At 37.8% G+C, this 21,224-nt stretch overlaps 2 protein-coding genes across 19 annotated transcripts in view; one reads left to right on the forward strand and one right to left on the reverse strand.

Moving 5' to 3' along the window:
- The window catches only part of map7d3 (MAP7 domain containing 3), a 29,060-nt gene extending 21,178 nt beyond the window's left edge, over nt 1-7,882 (forward strand). For 8 of the 17 annotated variants that reach the window (XM_084133659.1, XM_084133671.1, XM_084133675.1 and 5 more), the window contains 10 exons: nt 1,031-1,167; nt 1,326-1,564; nt 2,672-2,807; nt 3,092-3,272; nt 3,362-3,466; nt 3,557-3,610; nt 3,883-3,958; nt 4,600-4,789; nt 4,875-5,119; nt 5,203-6,172. In XM_084133659.1, coding sequence (XP_083989785.1) covers nt 1,031-1,167; nt 1,326-1,564; nt 2,672-2,807; nt 3,092-3,272; nt 3,362-3,466; nt 3,557-3,610; nt 3,883-3,958; nt 4,600-4,789; nt 4,875-5,119; nt 5,203-5,210 — 1,371 coding nt within the window. In that variant the 3' untranslated portion in view covers nt 5,211-6,172. Of the gene's footprint in view, nt 1-1,030; nt 1,168-1,325; nt 1,565-2,671; nt 2,808-3,091; nt 3,273-3,361; nt 3,467-3,556; nt 3,611-3,882; nt 3,959-4,599; nt 4,790-4,874; nt 5,120-5,202 lie in introns of all 17 variants that reach the window. The other 9 variants (XM_084133668.1, XM_084133672.1, XM_084133661.1 and 6 more) reach the window with 5 other exon arrangements.
- On the reverse strand, nt 7,883-21,154 carry fhl1a (four and a half LIM domains 1a). Of its 2 annotated transcripts, none has more exons than XM_084133676.1 (6): nt 21,020-21,154; nt 10,679-10,860; nt 10,432-10,609; nt 10,149-10,318; nt 8,715-8,901; nt 7,883-8,535 (listed from the first exon to the last, which is right to left on the reverse strand). In XM_084133676.1, the coding sequence occupies exons 2-6, from the start codon at nt 10,832-10,834 to the stop codon at nt 8,381-8,383; spliced, it is 846 nt and encodes a 281-aa protein (XP_083989802.1). In that variant the 5' UTR covers nt 10,835-10,860; nt 21,020-21,154; the 3' UTR covers nt 7,883-8,380. The 2 variants fall into 2 exon arrangements, with proteins under 2 accessions (XP_083989802.1, XP_083989803.1); XM_084133677.1 differs by lacking the exon at nt 21,020-21,154 and adding an exon at nt 14,458-14,741.
- Between the last annotated feature and the right edge of the window lie 70 nt (nt 21,155-21,224).

The raw sequence follows: 21,224 nt of genomic DNA on the forward strand, positions 1-21,224 counted from the left end.
TCTGTGCAAGTGTGCCGATGCGTGGCCAAGGCATTGGTAGTCCTGTTGTACATATTTAATCTATTATTGCATTACTGTGGCTGTAACAAATCTCAGTACACAAAGGGGCAAAAGAGTAACCTTCTAATGTTTTTGCCATTGTGTTATAAATTTGTCAAACATTTAAGTAACTTACTCAGCCTCATCAGGGTTGTCTTCAAACTGCTGGTTCATTATGACCGAAGTTGACACTACGCTGCACCGGTGACCCTCCGATGTGATCCATGGTCTCCCGAGACTGGCGGATACATTACAGTCAGATATGAACTACATGTGACAGTCTGATCCCTCATATAGAGGTTTAGAAATGCCCACATCAGTGATTCATTCAGACACAGTTAAATTCTAGCGCTGCCCTGCATATAATGAACGCTAAGCGAGCTTGAGTGTGTGTGTCCCAGAGAGAAAGGAGGGCTTGCATTGGCATATTCACTGGAGAAATGTAAATTGAAACTGACATGTTTCCCTCTGATGGTCATACTGTGCTGTAGCTTCTCCAATGGCTTGGCCTTATAGCTCACTAAATCTGATCTGCTTGATAATCATTTGGAGAGTTTGAAACATGGTGAACTGAGAGACATTTTGAAACATGGTTAACTCACTTCTAGCTGCTTCACGTTGTTCATGTGGGGAGGTTTTCCAGTAAAATAGTACATCTTCACATATATGAGCCTGTCCCACATTTAGTGCATTTGTCACATTGACACCCTCAGCACGTGGACAGAAGATTAAAAATAGATTGAAAGGACATGTTTACTCCGGTCTTGTTCAGATTGATGATAGCAGTAAAATCCTAGCTGCAATTTAGTGATATATACACCTTGCTTTGATTTAGCCTGAACAGTGATTGATGATCACTACATAGTGAGCAAATTGCCTTTCAGATGTGGGTATCTTCTTGTTTAGTCCAATAGTCTCATACCACAAATTTCTATTTTAAAATTAGTTTTAGGGTTTTGCTCATTTTGTCATGTTTTTGCATTTGTAAAAGCAGAAAGGTGAGAAGGAGAAGCGTTTCACGTCACCAGTAGGAAAACGCCCTGCCTCGCCCTCTAGTCGTCACCGATCCCCGTCTCCTGCTCCCGCTGCTAACACCACCTCAAGAGCGCCCTCACCTGGAGCAGCCAAGTAAGACCCCTGAGATCAGTTTTAGCCTTCATTGGTTTCACTCTAAAATAAAATGAGTTTGATTTCAGACCTTTTCAGTCTGCTGCTCAAATTGCATCTCCCACTGTCTATAGTACAAGCCCATATTTTAAATTTCTCTTTTAATTTGTCTCCTTCAGGCAGAGTCCACGCTTCCGCCCTCCTTCCCCCAGTGGCTTGAAACAGCGTCCTCCATCCCCTCAGCCCTCTGCCACATCCAAACCTCCACCCATCCAGAAACCTGCTCTAACTCCCACCGGCCCGCCCACCCTTCGCAGGAGGGATTCCAAGCCAAAAGATATGTCTCCCATTATGCCTGTCGCCCCACAGTCTCCAGAAACCAGCACAACACCCACACCAACACCCAAGACCAAAGAGGGTGAGTGAACTCAAAAACCCAAGTATAGAGAAACAGAGAGATGAAAATATAAGGAATTTTAAAAATTGTGATTTCAATAAAATTTTATTGAAATGTTAAAGCAAATCTAATAACTTGGTTGTGGGCTGGCACTACAGAGTTCTTTTAGTATGACTTTCTTGTTTCAACTCTCTGATTGGTTGATATGTCTTTGCAGAATCATGGGTAATGCCCTTTTTCATGAATTTTGCTGTTAAACAGTTTTTATTTTTATTTTTTTAAGAAGCTGAAATAATAAAGATTGATGGATTTAATAAAAGCATGTACCATTGATTAACAACCACGTAGCTCACAGTATGTCTTTATCAGCTTAAGTTATCATTAAAAATCAATTACCCTATGGAGAAAATTAATTGGATTTTTACTTTCAGAACTCCATAAAATAGTTGCACTATTTAAATGCCTTCTCTGGCAGTTACATTTTAAATTCTAACATTTGCGGAATTTAGTTGACATTTCTTTCAGGACCAATGGGAGATTTTCAAACTTTAATGATACATTTAAAACGTGTAAAGTTTATATTAACAATGTGTAATATGTAACATTTAAGGCTAAAATATCTGCTAAACAAAGTTTGAATGAAGCATTTAGAGTTTAATTAATTGTAAAAAATAATTGTCGAATATGGAGTGTGAAGGATTTCGGTACAGTACTGCTTTTCAAGCTCTGCAATTAATGTTCCTTTCAATACATATAAGATCCTCTGACAAGTGTTTTAGTAATGACTTTAAAGGAGATTTATTTAATCATCTACTGTTCAAAATGAAATGAGCTTTAAAAAGGTTTCAGTTTAACCACTTTCTGTCTTTCCAAATGTCTGGCTAAAACAAAGCCTTTGAGTTATTACAGCAGCAAACCATCACAGTTTGTGTGATGAACCGTCTTGGGGTTACTGAGTTTGTATACAGTGCCGAGCTTGTTTATCCTAGAGACACAGTGCCCTCTGCTGGAAACACTTATCATGTCTTTAAGAGTCACTTTACCTCTTTTTCAGTTAATTTTATTGTAACAAATGAGGTAATGTCGAATTTAGATGTTAATATGCATAATATATGTGTGTGTTTTCAGAATCCAGTTCCAAAGCCAACGCAGGAACCAACTCAGCCGCAGAGGCTTCCAAGATCCTGGCGGAGAACCGTCGTCTGGCACGCGAACAGAAGGAGAGAGAAGAGCTGCTCCGCATACAGAAAGAAGAAGAGGAGCGGTGCGTTTATTTGATTAGCTTCAGTGGTGTGTTTTAGTATCAGGAACCTGCCTTAACGGCTTCCAAATACACTGGTCAAATAATATATTATCATCTTTAGCCCCCATTTAATCTGAAAAATCGTAACGAACACATTGGCATATGTTTGTAGTCATATTCTTGTTTTTCTTGTTTTTAAGAGCAGGTTTGTTATGCAGTCATTAAGCTGAAGCGAAACCCTGCATCTGTGTTAAAACTATTTACCTTTGAAGTGCCAAAGGCCCTGAGGTATCGTGTCTCAACAGGCTGAGGAAAGAGGAGGAGAAGCGTCTGGCAGAGGAGGAACGCTTGAGGCGCGCGGAGGAGGAGAAGAGGCTTGCGGAGGAGAGGAAGAGAGAAGAGGAGGAGCAGGCTCGTATAGCAGAGGAGGAGAAACAGCAGACAGAGCTAGAGGAGCTGCAAAGACAGGCTGAGGAACAGAAAGAGGTTAGTTGACTCTCCCATTGCACAGACTCCATGATAGAGATGTTGATTTTTCAGTTTGAATAATTGACTTCTTGCTCATCCAATGGCAGCGTGAGGAGGCTGAAGCAAAGGCCCTAGTGGAGGCAGAAAAGCAGCGTATAGAGAGAGCACTCATTATGCAAAAGAACCAACAGGAGCGCATGGAGAGAAAAAAGGTGGACACTATCACATGACTCTGACATTTACACAGTTTCCATTTATTGGTAGCAGCTGTAGATTAAAGAATATTTTGTCTCAATCTGCAGAGAATTGAAGAAATTATGAAGAGAACCAGAAAAACAGACCAAATGGATTATAAGGCAAGTTTAACAGCTTTTATTGTATAGCACACGGCTCATTATTATATAGTGTTGAGGCATGATGTCTCTGTCTGTTGTGCATCATTTCCATTCCCAAAAAGTTACTTATTGTGTGTGTGTGTGTGTGTGTGTGTGTGTGTGTGTGTGTGTGTGTGTGTGTGTGTGTGTGTGTGTGTGTGTGTGTGTGTGTGTGTGTGTGTGTGTGTGTGTGTGTGTGTGTGTGTGTGTGTGTGTGTGTGTGTGTGTGTGTGTGTGTGTGTGTGTTCTCTCAGAGTAATGATGATGAGAGAGACATTCCTGATGAAAATGGAGAGGAGGCTGAGGACCAAATAAACTGTGAAGATAAGGGTCAGTATCTTTATGCCAGAACTGGCAGAATATTGCTTTGTTGGCAACAACAGTGAGTTTATTTGTAGCGGATGAATGATGTTTCACAAACTAGCAAGTGAGAAGTGACAGGCGAATTGCTGAAATTAAATTGAACACTTATTTTACACAATATTTACTAAATAAGCTAATTCAACAAGGCAGTCAGTGTTAAAAATCTCAAAAAAATCTTGAAATATTAGCCAGGTTAATGGATCACAATTTGGAGGATAGAGCTGCATAATTTAGGACAAAACTGACATTGCTTTATTTGGTTTTTCTGCCATCTATATTGTAAAAAAAAAACAAAAAACTTTTGTTTGCAACACATTTATGAACACCATTTGATAAAAGGAGTGCCGAATTATGCGTTTCCAAATGCACATTATAATAGACCCAAACTCTCAGCACGTAGAGATGAAGTTCATATGAAACAGCATTTATTGCAAACAAAATGATGAGGTAAATGCGCTTCACTCTGAAACACGCAACACTTGTTTAATTACTTTAATCACAGCATTCACATTTTGATAATCTAACTAGGCCTTATTGCACTCACGATTGATATATTGTGTTGCTCTAATGTAGAACGTGAATAGCTCATCTGCCTCATTAAATTTCAGAGAATCAGGCTGTTGAGTCAGAGCAAAGTGCCAATGAGACAGAGCCATCAGACTCTCAGGAGCATTACTTGCCTGTGGAGGAGCCAGTTGCCGAACAGGAGGAGCCAGATGTTGGTATGAACAGACAAACAGATGTGGATAATAAGGAGAACAGCAATGGACCAAGCACAGAAGATCCCTCAGTGGACAGGTAAAAAAAACAACCTCTTTTACTCTAAGGTTATATCTGGGTTAGTGGTTCATAAAACAACTTATATTTGTGCTTTAATCTCCAGCAGCCCCCCTCCCAAGTCCTGTCTGATGGAGGACTCTGAGTTTGTGAACGAGGACTCTAAAGTGAGCCTGGTCCCTGGGTTGAATGGTAAAGGAGGACCCTGGAGCTTTGAGGAGCTGATCGATCTGGGCGTTCATGCGAAGAGCAAACCCCTGATGGACGATGGGGGCCCTGAGGGGCCTAGAGTGGCCTTTGAAGAGAAAACCAGCTCAGTTCATCCAGCCCAGTCTATTGAAACCCTGTCCGGTAAGAGCTTTTGTCTCTATTAAGTCTGATTAAGATTGTATTAGTTTATCACAGAATTGACCTTGTTTCTCTTGTTCTCTCAGAGATGTGAATGTGCAGGTCTGTTTAAGGCCTGCTGATTATTGCACTCCACGAGTCACGTCCAGCTGAGCCTCAGAGTGTCAGCGCTCAGACTCGTCGCACAGAGCCGCACAGCCTCTGCAGATAATAGATGGAAAAAGCAAGAGAAAATGAGCTCAAGGAAAGCTTCAGGGAAAGATAGATTCATTCAATGTGCTTGCTTCTTTGTTTAGCAGCTCTTCACCTTTATAATATTGTCATCAGGATTTATTTTTCATAACAAATGTTTTTGGGTTTCTTTTTCTTTTTTTTTGTCTTTTAAACGTGGAGACAACTTTATTTATTCATGTGGCTTCTCCACATTTAAACGGCTGCTGTCTCATGACGGTTACCACGTGCACTTTTTTTTGCTAAATTCCAGTTCAGGTGTTCACGTGGCACATACAAATTATTCATTATAATTTCAACTTAAGCGTTTTGTAGAAGGATCTGATTAGTTATGGAGTCAGTGCAGAGCGTTTTGAGAAAGGAAACATCTCGCATATCTTTGTACTAATTAAAACCCTGTGTCTGAACCGTGAGCGGAGCTCAGGAATGTGACCCAAGACGGGCTGATGGTGCAGCAACTATCGAGTGTTTTTAATGTGACCTCAGGATATTTGTTGTTTCTCCGCTCCAAAGGAATAAACATCACCACTGTATAGTGTTTAACACTATATTCCTTGTGCAAGAACTCGAGCTCCCGCTGAGAAGCATTCCTACTGTGTAACACTCGTTGATAGCAAATCCTTCTCAAGATGTTTCAATAAAAACCTTTACCAGACTTTATAATTCAAATCGAGTGCAAACATATTCGTACTGCCTTGGGCGATTGAAGGATGATGGAGCTCAGTGCGGACTGGCATAACACTTGTGGCTTTTGTTGTAATGAGGTTTTTATGTTGTACGTTCCTGTTTTGTGGTAAATAAACCTGTACATGTACATAAGTGTGACTAGTTATCAAATATCTAATTTAAGTGCACCCTCAATAACTTTGGATGTCTGCTTGAATCGTTGCGCTACGATATTGCATAATATAACAGAGGATTACTGTAACTCTAACTTGCACACTTTTTTGCATGTTTCTGGTGTCTGTTCCCTGGAGTTTGAAGAAACATGTTTCAGTAACTAAACTTGAATGATATAATGTTCTCTAATTCCCAAAGTCCCCTCAGGGTTGTACTGTGCTATCAAGTCCTGATGTTTTCTTTTGTATACAGTTACTGTTCGTTTACTTCTCACCATCCATTAATGGAGTAAATAACCACACTAAATTTGGTTCTCTCTTTGAAAATGCATAAATATATATTTAAAACTCTTCTAAGTATTATGTAAATCAGTATTAGGCTGTCTAGCCATACTTGTGGTTGTGAATAAGAACTAGGCAGCAGGTTGGTGTACCGTATAGTGTGGTACAGCTCTATACTAAAAGATGAAATGCTGTTACACACTCACAGGCCTGGTGTAACTAACTGTACACAGCAAGTTACAAATTGTAAAGTGACGCGAGTAGGGAAAAGGAATGTGGACTGAGGGCGCAAGCAAAGTCAAGAGGGCTTTTTAGTTACGAGGATGCTGTGCGGTTGAACAGGGATGTTGAGCATATTTCGCCTCTTGTGATTTACATTTGCAGCTGGAGGATTCAGGGAAGTTTAAGTGAAGAATGCACTAGACTTTACCTGAAGGATTTGGCATTCGACCATTGAGCTTTCGACTGTTGATTTAAATGTCCAGACGGTTGTAATGAATGATTGGTCTCTATATGCTTGAAGAGTTCAGTTGGCTTCGTGTACTGTAGTTGTGTAAATTGAGGAGTTTCCTTTAAAATATTATTCACCGACTATTTTTACCATTCAGTGGCCACAGCTGGTCAATCCATAAGTACATTTCCTTATTTGTATCATTCCATCTGTGTTTAGGAATACTGTAGTCCCTCAATGGGTGTTTAATGTTTCTTCTGTTGTTTTATATGCATCCACTTTGTTGTTTTTAATCTTTTGTTGTATAAGATTGCTTTTTGACTCAGGCTCTTAGACTTCAGTGGAAAAGTGTTTGCAGAGGTTATGTGACACGCTTGGCATGAGACTCGTGTACATGTTCAGTGCAATTCAGAAATGGGTTTGATATCATTGTGACCCCTTGGTTCGGCCTTTGATATGTACTCTTAACTCTTTAAATTTCCAAAATTGCTTCAAGTTGTGGTGTATCCGCTGAAGACCCGATCATTGAGGCATCATGTGTACGTGTTAGTTGCATTTGCTTTTGTAATATGCTAGCACAGCCACTTTCAGACGAGTTCACTCCAATGCAGATGTTGTTTCCACTAACAGGACCTTTCGAGCCCTTTGTGCTGTATACATCAGAACTGAAACTGTTCTTTAAATGTCAATTGTACTCAATACAGGGGTAGAATAGGACGGTGCCTTAGATGCAGAATGGGCTGTATTTTATTTTCATATATTAATATCATAACGCGTCACGTGAGCTTACCTCGGCCATGACAATCATTCTACTCGACCAGGGTCATGAATAGGATCTGCTTTTATTCGAGCAGTTTCTTGTCTTGAAATAGCCCTGACCACAAATTATATTTGTAAATATATCTAAAGTGTACTGGAAAAAGTATAAATTGTTAAAATAAAGTTTTGGAAGATACAAGAAAATGTTCTTTGGAGTCATTTATTGTTTCATGCTCAATACATCTCAAATGTAATGTTCATTACGGTTTCTTTTTTAATTTGTTCGAATTTTTTTTCATTCTTACAGTTGTTAATAAAAACATTTTTTCCACAAAGCAAAATGAATTTTCTGAATTATTTTAACACATTAAATCTTACAGCAATGTAGGTATGTTGTGATATCACACTGTTTTACCATAGCTTTGCAATAACTGAAGCTTATTAAAATGCACTGTTAGGTTTGCAAATCCAGCGATTACATTTATGATTGCAGTTACATGTTTTGCATAATAAAAGCCCTTCACATAGCACTCACTATTCCAAGAACTTTAAAAATGATATCAAACTTCCAGTGATTTATCAGCACAAACACCATCACTGGTTTCTCTTTAGTTGAGCACTCAAAGCTTTGTTTGTTTGACACGTCTATTTAATCAATCCTAATTGCTTTTGTTAATCAGCCTCATCACATCCCATCAGCCCTCACAGCTTTTTGGCACAGTCAGAGCAGTAGATGTCCTCTCCGTTGATGACAAAACGCTTGTGGGCCATGGAGAGTGAGCATTTTTTGCAGTTAAAGCAATATTCATGCCAGGATTTGTTCTCGTAGTTCACCACATTGGTCCCTCTGCCAAACCCTGGGATGCAGAAAGACAACTTTTTCCATTTAAATAGCAATTATTAGTGTGCTTTCTATTCTTCTGAATAAATATATTATACACATTTAAAAGTGAGTGTGTACGTTTACTGTAATTGTGGGGAAAAAGAATGATAATTTAATATTGGGACAGATGCGTGTGTATTTGCACATTTATACCTGTAATAGGATTCTGGCATCCAGAGCACTTCTTGGCCACATCAGTCTTATAGCAGTCCACACAGTAGAACTGATCTTCATGGGCCGTGAAACGAGCTCCAGCCAGTGGCTTCTTGCACGTGTGACACACAAAGCACTCCGAGTGCCATGGCTGGTCCTGATAGGTGATCCCACCACTGGTAATGGCCTGATTCATAAGAGTTTAGCCAGAAGAACAGAGGATTCAGAACATGCCTGATAGGAGAACTCTTATTTCTGGTCTTCTAATTTAATTGGCTAAGTGATTATATATTATGTATATATTAATTAGGCCCTGTCCCAAATGGAACCCTAAGTCCTCGCAATCTTCCACCAAGCTCACACTTCCGTGACGTAATGCCGCTTTTACTGTCGGGTAGAAGTTTGCTGTGGAGCTCGCGGGCTTGCTGGCTTGGCAAAAGTGCATAAAGCGCATATCGGTCACAAAACCGAAACTGAAACCTAAAATGACAAATGGGATTGGACTTGGTGCATGAGGCAGCCATTGTGAAGTCTGCAAGTGCACATGAAGCGTGTCATTTGGGACAAGGCCTTAGTGTGTGAGATTTTTCAGTGACTGCAGTTGCATCATTACACCAGGTGGCGACATCTGACTGTCTTTATGAGTGAGTTAATGAAGAATTCAACCAATTTCTTCTAAAACAATTAATTTTCCACTGACTTTATTTACTAAAGTAACATGTAGTTCAATGTGCACTACCTTTCAAAAGTTTTTATAAGAAATGAATACTTATATTCAGAAAGGATGCATGAAATTGATCAAAAGTGATAAAGTAATTTATAATGTTACAAAAGTTGCTATTGCAAATAAATGCTGTTCTCTTCATCAAAGAATCCTGAATGATTTCTGAAAGACCATGTGACACAGGAGAAATGGCTGCTGAAAATATAGTTTTGCAATCACAGGAATAAATTTGAATAAAACAAATAGAAAACTGTTATTTAATATTGTAATACTATTTCACAACAGTATGGTTTTACTGTATGTTTTGATTAAATAAATGCAGCCTTGGTGAGCATAATCTTACTGACTCAAACTTAAGTGTGTTCATTCATTTGTTTGATAAGCACACATGGTTAATTTTGTAATAATGACTGTCTGTACATTATGCCTGGACTTTGTACAGCACTTTAATAATCACACACAGAGAGTTCAGGTCATGTTTCTGTACCATCTATGAAGCTTTTTGACACTAAAGTTGCTGCCTTAAATTAAGAACAATCAATTTGGATGTTCAAATCATTTTTACTTAAATTGCATTAAACCGACATAAAAAAAACGAGTCGAATCTTGAACAACATTAAAAAGAGTTGAAAATATCTTATTTTGATGAGTTAAAGCAATTTAAAAACATGTTGTAGTAACTCATTGATCATATATATGATCTAACTGACCTCTTTGCACCGGACACAGTGCTTGGCGAACTTCTTCTCATGGCAGGAAGTGCAGTACATATCATCACCCTTGGTCAGGAAGCTCTGGCTGCAGATAGGCTGCTTGCACTCAAAGCAGGTGAAACACTCTTCATGCCAGACTTTATGCTTGTATTCCACATTCTTAGATCCTAAAAGTGCAACACAAACACTTGGCTATCATTTACAAGACGTGTGGCCGAGATATTTTGTGTCGACAAAGGGTGTTATGTGCTGTTACAATTGAACACACACACACACACACCTGGCGTAATCACTTTGTAGCAGCCCTGGCAGCGAGGCGATCCATCACGGTCTCCACACTTCCCACACATGATCTTGCCATCGTCCTTGGCAGCAAAGGGCTCATTGGCCAGCGGCTTGTAGCACTTGGCACAGCGGAAGCAGCCCTCGTGCCAGTGGCGGTTCTTATGGTTCAGCTCCTGGATAGAGAGCACTGTGAGCACTGCACAATGTAACATGCCCTTTAAATGACTTTATTTCACCCCCACCTTTGCATCAGCGCCAATAGGTTTGCGACACTCAGCGCAAGTGTTGGCGCAGAGCTTGTCGAAGCAGCGCAGACACACGTGCTTGTCATCTTTGTTGGCGTACTTCTTTCCCTGCAGGTTGTCTCTGCAGTAGAAGCAGTCAAAACGCTCAGTCATTGTGGAGCTCAGATAGCTGCGAGGGCCTGCAGGGACAAAACAAACTATAAAAATGACTGCCAAACTGTTATTTTAATGGTGCTATGTGGATTTTAAACAACGAAAACAGATGAACCCTTAAACACACACCTCGGGTCTTTAGTGACCCGGGACGTCACTAACGTGATATAGATATAACGGGATATCCAGGTCGCTAAAGCCCCAAATATGTAATAATGATAAGCGAAACATTCATGTATTTAAAGGTTAAATTTTTACATTTATTTTTTTTTTTTTACTTTTTTTTTTTACTTTTCTCCTAAACAGTTTGAATGATCATTTCACCACCAATTTGTTAAATCTAAATCCCTAGTTTGCAGCTATTATGACCTACAGGCCTATATTTCATTATATTTTGTCAAAATTCATTAAAGAGATTGCCAGAAACCCAGACACACAGGACTTTCATTTATCAGTAGGCTAAATGATGTCTGGGAAAATACTTTTTAATGGCAAATTTATTTATAAATGAATTTTATAAAAGACTGTTGTTTTTCTATGAGCCCCACTGGAGTTGTTAGTCTTCACCTCTCCATTCCAATCCCACACACAGTAGACCTCTCTCTGCCTGTTTACCTGTGACGAGCCCATCGTCTAGTACAGTCTCTCTGTCTGAATTTGAGACATTTGTCTGATAACTAAACGCCATCTCTAGTTTAACATTGTGAAGACTCACTGTCAGCCTACCAGACAGTCCATCAGTACCGTTCTGTATTCTGCTTTACTCCCTTTGACTATTGCACCACTACTAATATTGCTTGAAATTTGTCATTTCCACCAAAGAAAATGTGCATGACTTTCAGAAAAACCTGACAAGTTTGACAATTGTCTAGTGTTGGACATTGTTAGTAGAAAAATTATATAAACTACAAAGAGTGTGAGATGTTTTTTAAAATAAATATTTTTTCTAAAGGTGCACTTTAAAATATTGCCAGGATTTCACAAAATTGTGCAGTAACTTATTTCAGTAAAAACTGCATTATCATGATAAGTGTTTTCAACATGCAACTTGGGCTCCTCAAAAGCTCCTCATTTAATATTCAAAAATGATTGTTCAAAAATGAAACGATTGGTTAATGACAGGCGCGAGATCTGTCTGTCGTGTGCCGAGTGGAGAGAGCTCTAATGTAAGAAATTTGTTGATTCACTCACTAGGCTATTCATCTCGCGAGGAAGTCAAAAAGTTGAGTGTATTGTGTCAGTGCAAATTTTCCTTATGTTTATGTTGTTTTCACTACAGAAGCCAGGGATTCGATGGAGTACTTTAGGCTGCAAACGGCTCTGTAGCCTAGGCCTATATATTTGTGGATTAAATGGCAGATATAATGTGGTTTGTTGTGAGCTTACAGAAATTGTGAGAATTGTTGTTACTGTTAAACTACATTGACGCCACTACTCAGTCCCCCACTACAACTACTCAGTCCCCCACTATTTCACACATACTTTACTCACATAATCAAACCTGTGGTGAGAACTGACCCATACTAAAGCAGGGTTTTATATTTGTTATATAACACTTCAACATTCATAATGTTTTTTTATAGTGTTGCTGTGAAAATGCATGTCTCCTGATCAATGCAATACATCAAGTCACCACAAGGGGCCAGTATAATAACAAGAATCTGTGTGGGACTGATTTGAGGGTGCACTTAAAGGGATAGTTCACCCAAAAAATGAAAATTAGCCCATGATTTACTCACCCTGAAGCCATCCTAGGTTTACATGACATTCTTCTTTCAGACAAATACAATCAAAGTTATATTAAAAAATGTCCTGGCTCTTCCAAGCTTGGTAATGGGAGTGAATGGCTGAATGTCTTTGGAAGTCCATCAAAGCGCATCTATGCATGATTAAAGTGCTCTATGCGTCTCCGGGGGTTAATAAAGGCCTTCTGAAGTGAAGCGATGCATTTGTGTAAGAAAAATTTCTATATTTGAAACTTTATCGACTAAAATAACTAGCCTCCTACAGACGGCTATACGCATTGATTTACGTCAAAAGAGCAACCCTTGAACTTGACGCAATTTTCATTTTTGGGTGAACTATCCCTTTAAGGCTTCTATGTATATGGACATGGGTCTTAGCATAGATGAGATTCAGCATGTCTATAGCCTTCTGCCCTGTATTGATATTTGCTTTATCCCTTGGCCTGTAAAACAGTGTTGGGATAAATGTTTTGTTTGCACCTCAGCATCTGTTGTAAACACAGCCTAGCAACCGCATGCCAAACAACTTAGGAAAGTCCACTTGAAAAGACATATGCCAAATCACCCCACAGATGTGGCCACTAACACTTCCAGCCAGAGCTGCATTTTCTGGACGATGACAAATAAAACAAGTATTTTTAGAAGTACTGACTCATTCTTCCCAGTGGGGTTTGTCTCTGTCAACATCATATTGTTAGCCTTTAAGCAAATAGCTGTGTCTATGGTTACATTCATTAAATTAAATAATCAGTTTTTAGTGTACCAGGGAGATAAGATAATCAAGGTGAAACTTCCAACAAAATTGACCAGATTGTGGAAAAATCCAGAACCAAATATATATAGGGTCTAAGTCTTTTTAGTAGTGTCCTTTTCCTGAATTCTCCCCTCAGACGTATACATTAACAGTGTTGTGGCTTCTGTGAACTGAAACATCCTTCTGACCTGAGCAGTATGCTCAATCCCTAAGCCTTTTGGGATACCGTCCATCAGCTGTTCATTTTTAGCTAGCTCTGTCAGAGTGTTATCAATTGGGCCGCTTTGTCCCAAAGCGAAGAGCAAATGCTGCTTTGAAAGGTCAACACAAGATCAAATTCAGACAACAGTAACCAAAGAGAGCATGTCCACTTTAAAGCAAACATTGATTGAGGCACCTAATTTTGACACTAACAAATGTAGTAAAAAAAATCATAAGAAAAGAATGTCTGCTAACTTAAATCAGCGAATTAGCTTGACTGAAGTGGTCTAGAGTAAGATCACGTTCAGTTACACAGAGGTACACTGAGCTCACCATCATAACTACTCAGATAAAGAAATACTTGCCTTTGATACATTGGGTTATACTGGGCTAGTATTATCAGATTTGCACGGGTCTTAAGATTAATATTGATCTATACTGGAAATATAAGGCAAACTTTACAGAAAACTCCAAAAGCCATGCAAAACTAATGCCACCAGATCAAAACATACATGACTAGTAAGATTAATGTTCTCGGTGAAGTCTCTTATGCGCACCAAGGCTGCATTTATTTGATCAAATACAGTAAAACTGTAATATTGAGAAATAATATTGCAATTTAAAATGTTCTGTTTTACTATATTTTAAAATGTAATTTATTCCTGTGATTTTACTCCAGTCTTCAGTGCCGCATGATCCTTCAGAAATCATTATAATATGCGGATTAGCTGCTTAAGAAACATTTATTATTATTATCGATGTTAAAAAAATTCTTACTTAACCTAAACTTTTGAATAGTTGCGTGAGCTCAGCTATAAATCATATCCAGCGACAAAAAGTCCCATAATAAGTAAAGCAATGAGGAGAATCCACAGGCCGACCAAAAGTCATCACTGGCTGAATATCACACACTGCATCTTTACCTGAGTGCCTGTGGAAAGTCATGTCTGCTTTGGGATATTCAGGAAAGCCTTGAGGAAATGAAAGAGATGGAAGGATGGATGGAGAGAACCAAACAGCCAAAGAGTTACAGGGGAACTCCACTCTTCTCTTTTAGGTATTTGTCATATATACGACCCCAGCTGGCCCTTAAAGCCTACACCCTGCCCCCTGTTGCCCACCACACCCATGGCCTGTACTCCCAAATCACAAACCAAGTAATCCCAGACCAAGCATCAGCTGCCCTCTCCATGTTAGGTTATGCTGCAAAAGATAAGTGAAGGGGAGGGAGCCAGAGAGAGGGAACTGAATTCATCTGAATTCCTTGCTTGTGACATCAGTGAGCAGAATAAAAGCATTTTCACAGCTTTTCATTGGGATCTGGCGCATCGCGTGTATCTTGCGGTTTTGCGCTCGTTCTGAAACAAATCGGTTTAAGACCAGTGCAGTAATCAGAAGGCTATACTTAATGAGTTCTCCAACAACAACTTTGTTTATTAGTGCTTATGTTGTGAAGTAAACTTCCTATTGCATTTGGCTTGTCTTTTTAAACAAAACTGGGAAAAGTGGACATTAAAAGATTCATTGCTTCTCAAATGCTGCGTTTCAGGAATTTCTGGATGACCCTATCACACGAAAGAGTCACTGTCCTCGGATGCCTTTGATTCTCAATTTGACCCTCAAAAATAAACGTGGACTTTTGACCATCTCAGCTAGATATATGTTTGTAATAAAACTGAGCTCTGTTCTCATTTATCAACTTCTTTCTGAAAGTTCTGGGGTTTGCTGGTTGTGATGTATGAAGAAAACTATGCTTCATTTGGATCCAGCCAACATTCCTGTAGTAACTCATGAATATGTATGACATAATACAAAAACATACAAATGATTACAGACACTTCATTTTGCAGAGTTGAGCAAAGGCTACAAGATCAAATGATTTCCTTGAAAGGACTGAAGTCCGAAGCAGTCTGAACTCATCCACAAACATCTCAACTGGAAGATCAACACTGCATGACTTCTAGACAGTACTAAAGCATTTTTTTTATGACTGGCACTCATAACAGACTTCATTGTTCCACTTAAAACATCTCAGAAAAGTAGTAATCTTTGAGAAAAGTGACTAGTATAATAGTTTTTCTTGCCGATGCCACTTGGTTTGATGTTTTATGTTACATCCAGACATTTATAAATGTGACGTGAAAAAAGTGGCATCTGCACTTTTTTTATGGGACCACCTCTTTATCTTTTATAATATGTATGATGGTGTAGAGAAAATGTGTTTTTGTGTCTGGATTTTTTTTTTAAAAACGACTCATTGGTGGACAGAGTTGACAATGGAAACAGATCCACCTGTCCTTTACTAAGATCCTGCCTTGTGAGAGGCCTGAAATAGCCCTGTTTAAACAACCTGGCATCATACGCTAAAACAACCCCCTCTCATCTCTTATCTAAACCCTGCTAGAGAGCAGATCACAGCTGAAGGCCTGCCACAGGAATCTGCAGACTGTTGGCAGGACCTACGATCTGAAGAATAGTACTAGTTAAGTTACTAGTCAATGTACGTGTGATTGATCCAAGAATGGGTCAGTGTCGATGTAAAGAGATAGTTGCACAAACATTTGCAGTAAAAACTTCTGGTCATCTGGATTGAAGCACCAACTATGATCCATTCATTGAAGAATGTGAGCTATAATTGGAAGTCTGTGGTAGACTGGAAAACAACAGCACTATTATGGCTCATAAAAGTGAATGGACCAGTTTGCCTAAACATGCAAGCAATTAAGTTCATCTCCCACCAGAGATCTTGTGCTATTCAGTTTACTTGGATTCAGTAATCTATCAAATCTATTCCATTAGGAATTAAAAGCAACCTAAATGGGCAGCTCCGCTCTCAGATTTTCCAGGAATATTTCTTAAAAGCCTCACAGTTACCAAGATAAATCCACTCAATTTATCAAAATACTATTAACAGACTAGTGACTCATCTGATGACCGTGCAAGCGCACACAGTTAGGGAACATGACAACGTGTGCGGTCAGCGATGTGAAGGTCAGCATACCAGTGTTATCCATCTCATTGACCAACAACATACGCTGCCCTTAGTAAAGCTCATTGGAAGATTTTCAACTCTTATTACGTGTTAATTCATGCAATTTTTGACTGTTGACAGACAAGTCTAAGCCAAAACCCTGTTTCAGGTCACAATGTTTTTTCCACTGCACCCTGCGGTTCTGGAGAAGACATCCACTTCACTCAGTGAACTTATGAGTTATGAGTTACCATAAGAAACCATTGTTATTGAGAATGTTGAGATAGACAGAGATTTCCACATTCATGGCTCTGAGATGAGGAGTTGTGAAACAGTCCACCTCAGACCTGTAACCGGCATATAATTTGACTGTGTTTACTGAGCATAAAAATTCTGATTAACAGCAGAATTGCTCATATTCTGATTATGTGTCATGTAAATGTATAGGGGAGCATGGGCATCGGTTTCTGAGTTGAGTGTGTACGTCACCAAATCTAACTTTATATTACCTTAATCACTGTCTTGTTGGCTAAAACATAACACCATTTTGAAAAATATCAGCAACTGTTAGCTAGGCTTAAAATAATTTGTATACAGTGGGGTTAGTTGAAACGATAATGAAAACGATAATGAAACAGGGAGCCACACAACTTTTCAGGTTTGGGTATTTTTTATATAGGCTATATATTTATTTTGTCACATTTAACTTTGTTGGACTTTCACAAACAATGTTAGAATTTAAATGTCAAAGTATGATTTTTTCACATTTGTGAACTATGCATTGATCACTTGTTTATTTATTAAAAAGCCTGTTTTTCATGCAATGAACCCTTTAAAATATGATTTTGAGCTCGTTTTTATTATTACTGTTATTATTAATAATAATAATTTTGCATGCAGCTGCCAAACGCAAATATAATTCTATAGCAATTACAATATTTGATGATTTTATTCATTTATTTATTGCAGCCCTTTCATATCTCTATCCATGATATTGATCCATAATACACAGCAAAAACTCCAGTGTTAAATTAACACTCCTGGGAGTGTATATGAGTCCACACTCAAGAGTGTAAAGTGTTAAAATATGAGTGTTAAATTAACACTCAAGAGTGTAATTAGATAATTAAGTGATTAATTGAGTGATGATTGATCATTATTGAAGACACCTGATGTTAACTAGCAGAATCGCTGAAGGAGAAAATCTCAAAATTGTAAGCCACCATTATGGTGATCAGTGTTTGATTTAGTTGGGCTCTTGACCCTTATATGTTTACTTTAGATTTTGTTATAACTTAGAGTTATAACTGCCAGATAAACAAAGAAAAAAAGTGATCTGATGGTGTTGGTTATATTATGACAATCATCATTTGATCACTGAACTCATTAAGATCCTTATTTCTGACGTAGATTTATGTTGTTGATCACAGAATAACTGTGATTCTGCATAAATATCCAGAATTTTAGATATAATACAAAGGATTTCTTAAAAGTTGTTTAAAAAAAAAAAAAAAAAAAATCTTTCTTTTAGGCACACACAGACGTCAAGATTCAGTCTATGCATCTCAACAATGGTGACAAGCAGAATATTCAATTAGGAAAAGTAAATTACATAGACAATTCAGATCATAATTTATTCATACCGCAATGCATAATGGGAGCCATTAATGAGTTGTGATTGGTGGCAGCCACTGCAACATGCTTTATTATTGTCACCATTGTTGAGATTCACAGGCTGATTATTGATGTCTGTGTTTCTAAATAAATTCATTTGAAAGTGTTTTGATCAGAACAATGTTTATTAAATATTTTGGATTATATGAAAAATACTGAAAATCATATGCTGTAGAATCACAGAGCTGTTGTAATTAACAAGTTAAACTATCTCAATAAGTTTCATTTTTCAGATCACAACATGATTATGTCAAAACATAACCAACACCATCAGATCACATTGTCTCTTTGTTCATCTGACTGTTATAAACAATAACAGCAGACAAGTAAAATTAAAGTAAACATATAAGGGTCAAGAGCCCAACTAAAGCAGACACGGATCACCATAATGGTAACTTACAATTTGTGATTTTCTCCTTCAGTGATTCTGCTTGTTAACATCAGGTGTCTTCAATAATGCTCAATCATCACTAAACTAATCACTTAATTATCTCATTAACTTAAACACTCTTGAGTGTTAATTTAACACTCATATTTTAACACTTTACACTCTTGAGTGTGGACTCATATACACTCCCAGGAGTGTTAATTTAACACTGGAGTTTTTGCTGTGTAGAAGGATGATTGGATGAGGGATGGATGTATGGATATCTGTCTCTACAGATGTACAAACAATATCAAACTATACAGATAAAATAGTACTGAATTATGTGTGTTGCAACTAACCACTCTGTCTGTTTCAGTTAACCCTGCATATGGGGTAAGTTGTAACATTTGCACTTCTGTCAATTTCACTGCAACTGTACGAAAATGGTAGGTCCTAGAAAAAACCTTTAAGTGTTCATTTGTAGCAGAGATGTGTATGTTGCTTGTGTAAAAAAAAGATTAATCTACTTTATTTTTTTAATAATTGAGCCAAAACCAAAATGTGTTAGGTTGTGCCCTGCGCTCCCCTAAACCTGACTGCCATGGTTTCCTAAAATCTAAATAAAGGCTGGAATACACTACACAATATATTTTTTTTAAAATATCACACTTCTGATATCCTGGATTAAATCATAGTCCAACTGCCAAAAACTGGCTCTGACAAAGTAGCTTTGACTCCTCTACTCGACAAAAGTATTGTAATGCATTCTAGACTTAAGACAGCTGAAATACATTACATCTCATTAAACATCATTTTGTGTGATGTAAACACTTAATCAAGAATATGACCTGTTCATACCCGCACGTCTAAACAAAAGAGCCAGTTGTGAAAAGTCAAAGTATCAAAGAATCAGATTTTTTAAAATAACATTAAAAATGAACATGCATATTGAAGAAAATGTGAAAGCATGCTAAGAGTCATGACAATGAGAATTGATCAGTTGAATTGATTAAAAAAAAAAAAAAACTGAAAAAAGTCTCAAGAGTAATAAGCAAGAGAATTGTAATATGCTTATTACTTGTTACTAACCCTAATCTATAGGCCTAATATAATAGCTTGTAATGTAAATCCTAGGCCTTGGAAATCTGAAAATGCATCACATACATAGGCTTCATATGGTAAATATATACCAGTCACAACTGGAGAGATGAGGAAGAGCAGTAGCGGCTCAACTGCGCTCTCAGTGGACAGAATGAGGTCACACACTCTCCAGAGCAACACATTTCCTAATTAGGAAACCTCCAAAGCTGTGTGCTGCTTACAAATGTTGTTTTAGACACATAAACGCCACCCAGTGGATCACAGCAGATGTGTTGAGGCTGAGGCTGTTCAGCTGAAGTGTTTCAGTAACTGATTATATGGTGTGCCAGATCCAAAAGTCTTTGTCCTTATATGGCAGAATTATTTCTAATGACACTAACATTCTGCAAAGGTACTTTACCTCGGATGCTTTCAGGTTAAAAACAAAACATAGTGAGTGGCATTAGAATGTGCATGCAGTGGATAAGTTGTACAGCATAATTAGAAATGTTTCCAAATGAAAAAACTACACTGTAAAAAAAAGTTGCTGCCTTAAATTTTAAGTTTAATCAACTTGGATGTTTAAGTCAACCCTAACCCTAACCCTAAAAAAATGAGTTGAATCTTGTATAACATAAAAAAGTTGAAAATTGCTTATTTTGATGAGTTAAAGCAATGCAAAAAACATCTTAAGTCATAATTTATTGATTATATACATTTTTATAGTGTACTATAATTAAACAATAAAAAAACATTTGTAGAAACTTAAAGAAAAGTCATTTAATTTAATCACAACCAATATTCAAATATCCTAATGAAATTAAAATACAAATAACAATCCTTTAAGGATAAAATAATCTTCTACTGGATGAAATAAAATTCTGACCAAAATAGACAGAATAACTGTATATATTTTTTCCTCTTCCGTTTGCAGGATCTTATCTGTTTCTAAAGGAATTTGTTCCCAATAAAAATTCCATTAGCATTCCTGGCACTCAAAACTCTCCACATGGGCTAAGCTGCATTAAACGTCTCATCATTACCCAAATTGGATAATATTTTTACAGTATAAAAGTACAATTATACATGTGGCTCATGGAAAAAGTTGCTCAATGCTTAACTTTAGAAATTTTTGGATATAAGTAACATAAGTCGACCCTTGCATATACGCTCATTTGCATAACAAAACGATTTATAGATTTAGTAGACAATATAAGATACTATGTTATAACACATAATAACACATCATTCATAAAAAAAGAAATGTGACAAGAGAAAAATTCTACATGTGAATTTAGTCTTTCATATGATCACTTACTAAATATCTCTATTAAAGAATCCCTCAAAAAGCGATATATGCATTTATCTATCGTAATCCCTAGATCACACTTACCAGTATGCACTGAGCAGAGTGGATGGCAGCTGTCTGCAGTGGTGATGAGAGATGGTCTCCTCCTGGTCTGCAGGATCACTGGGCTTAAAAAGATCCACAAGGGGGAGTGGGAAAAAAAAATCAGGATATGATCCAAATACTTTGAGTTCATATCAACAATGACATCAGACTGGAATTCACTCTTTGTGCTTAACCAACTGTGTAT

The sequence above is a fragment of the Abramis brama genome, assembly GCF_963993115.1.
Source record: "Abramis brama genome assembly, chromosome: 13".
NCBI lineage: Eukaryota > Metazoa > Chordata > Actinopteri > Cypriniformes > Leuciscidae > Abramis > Abramis brama.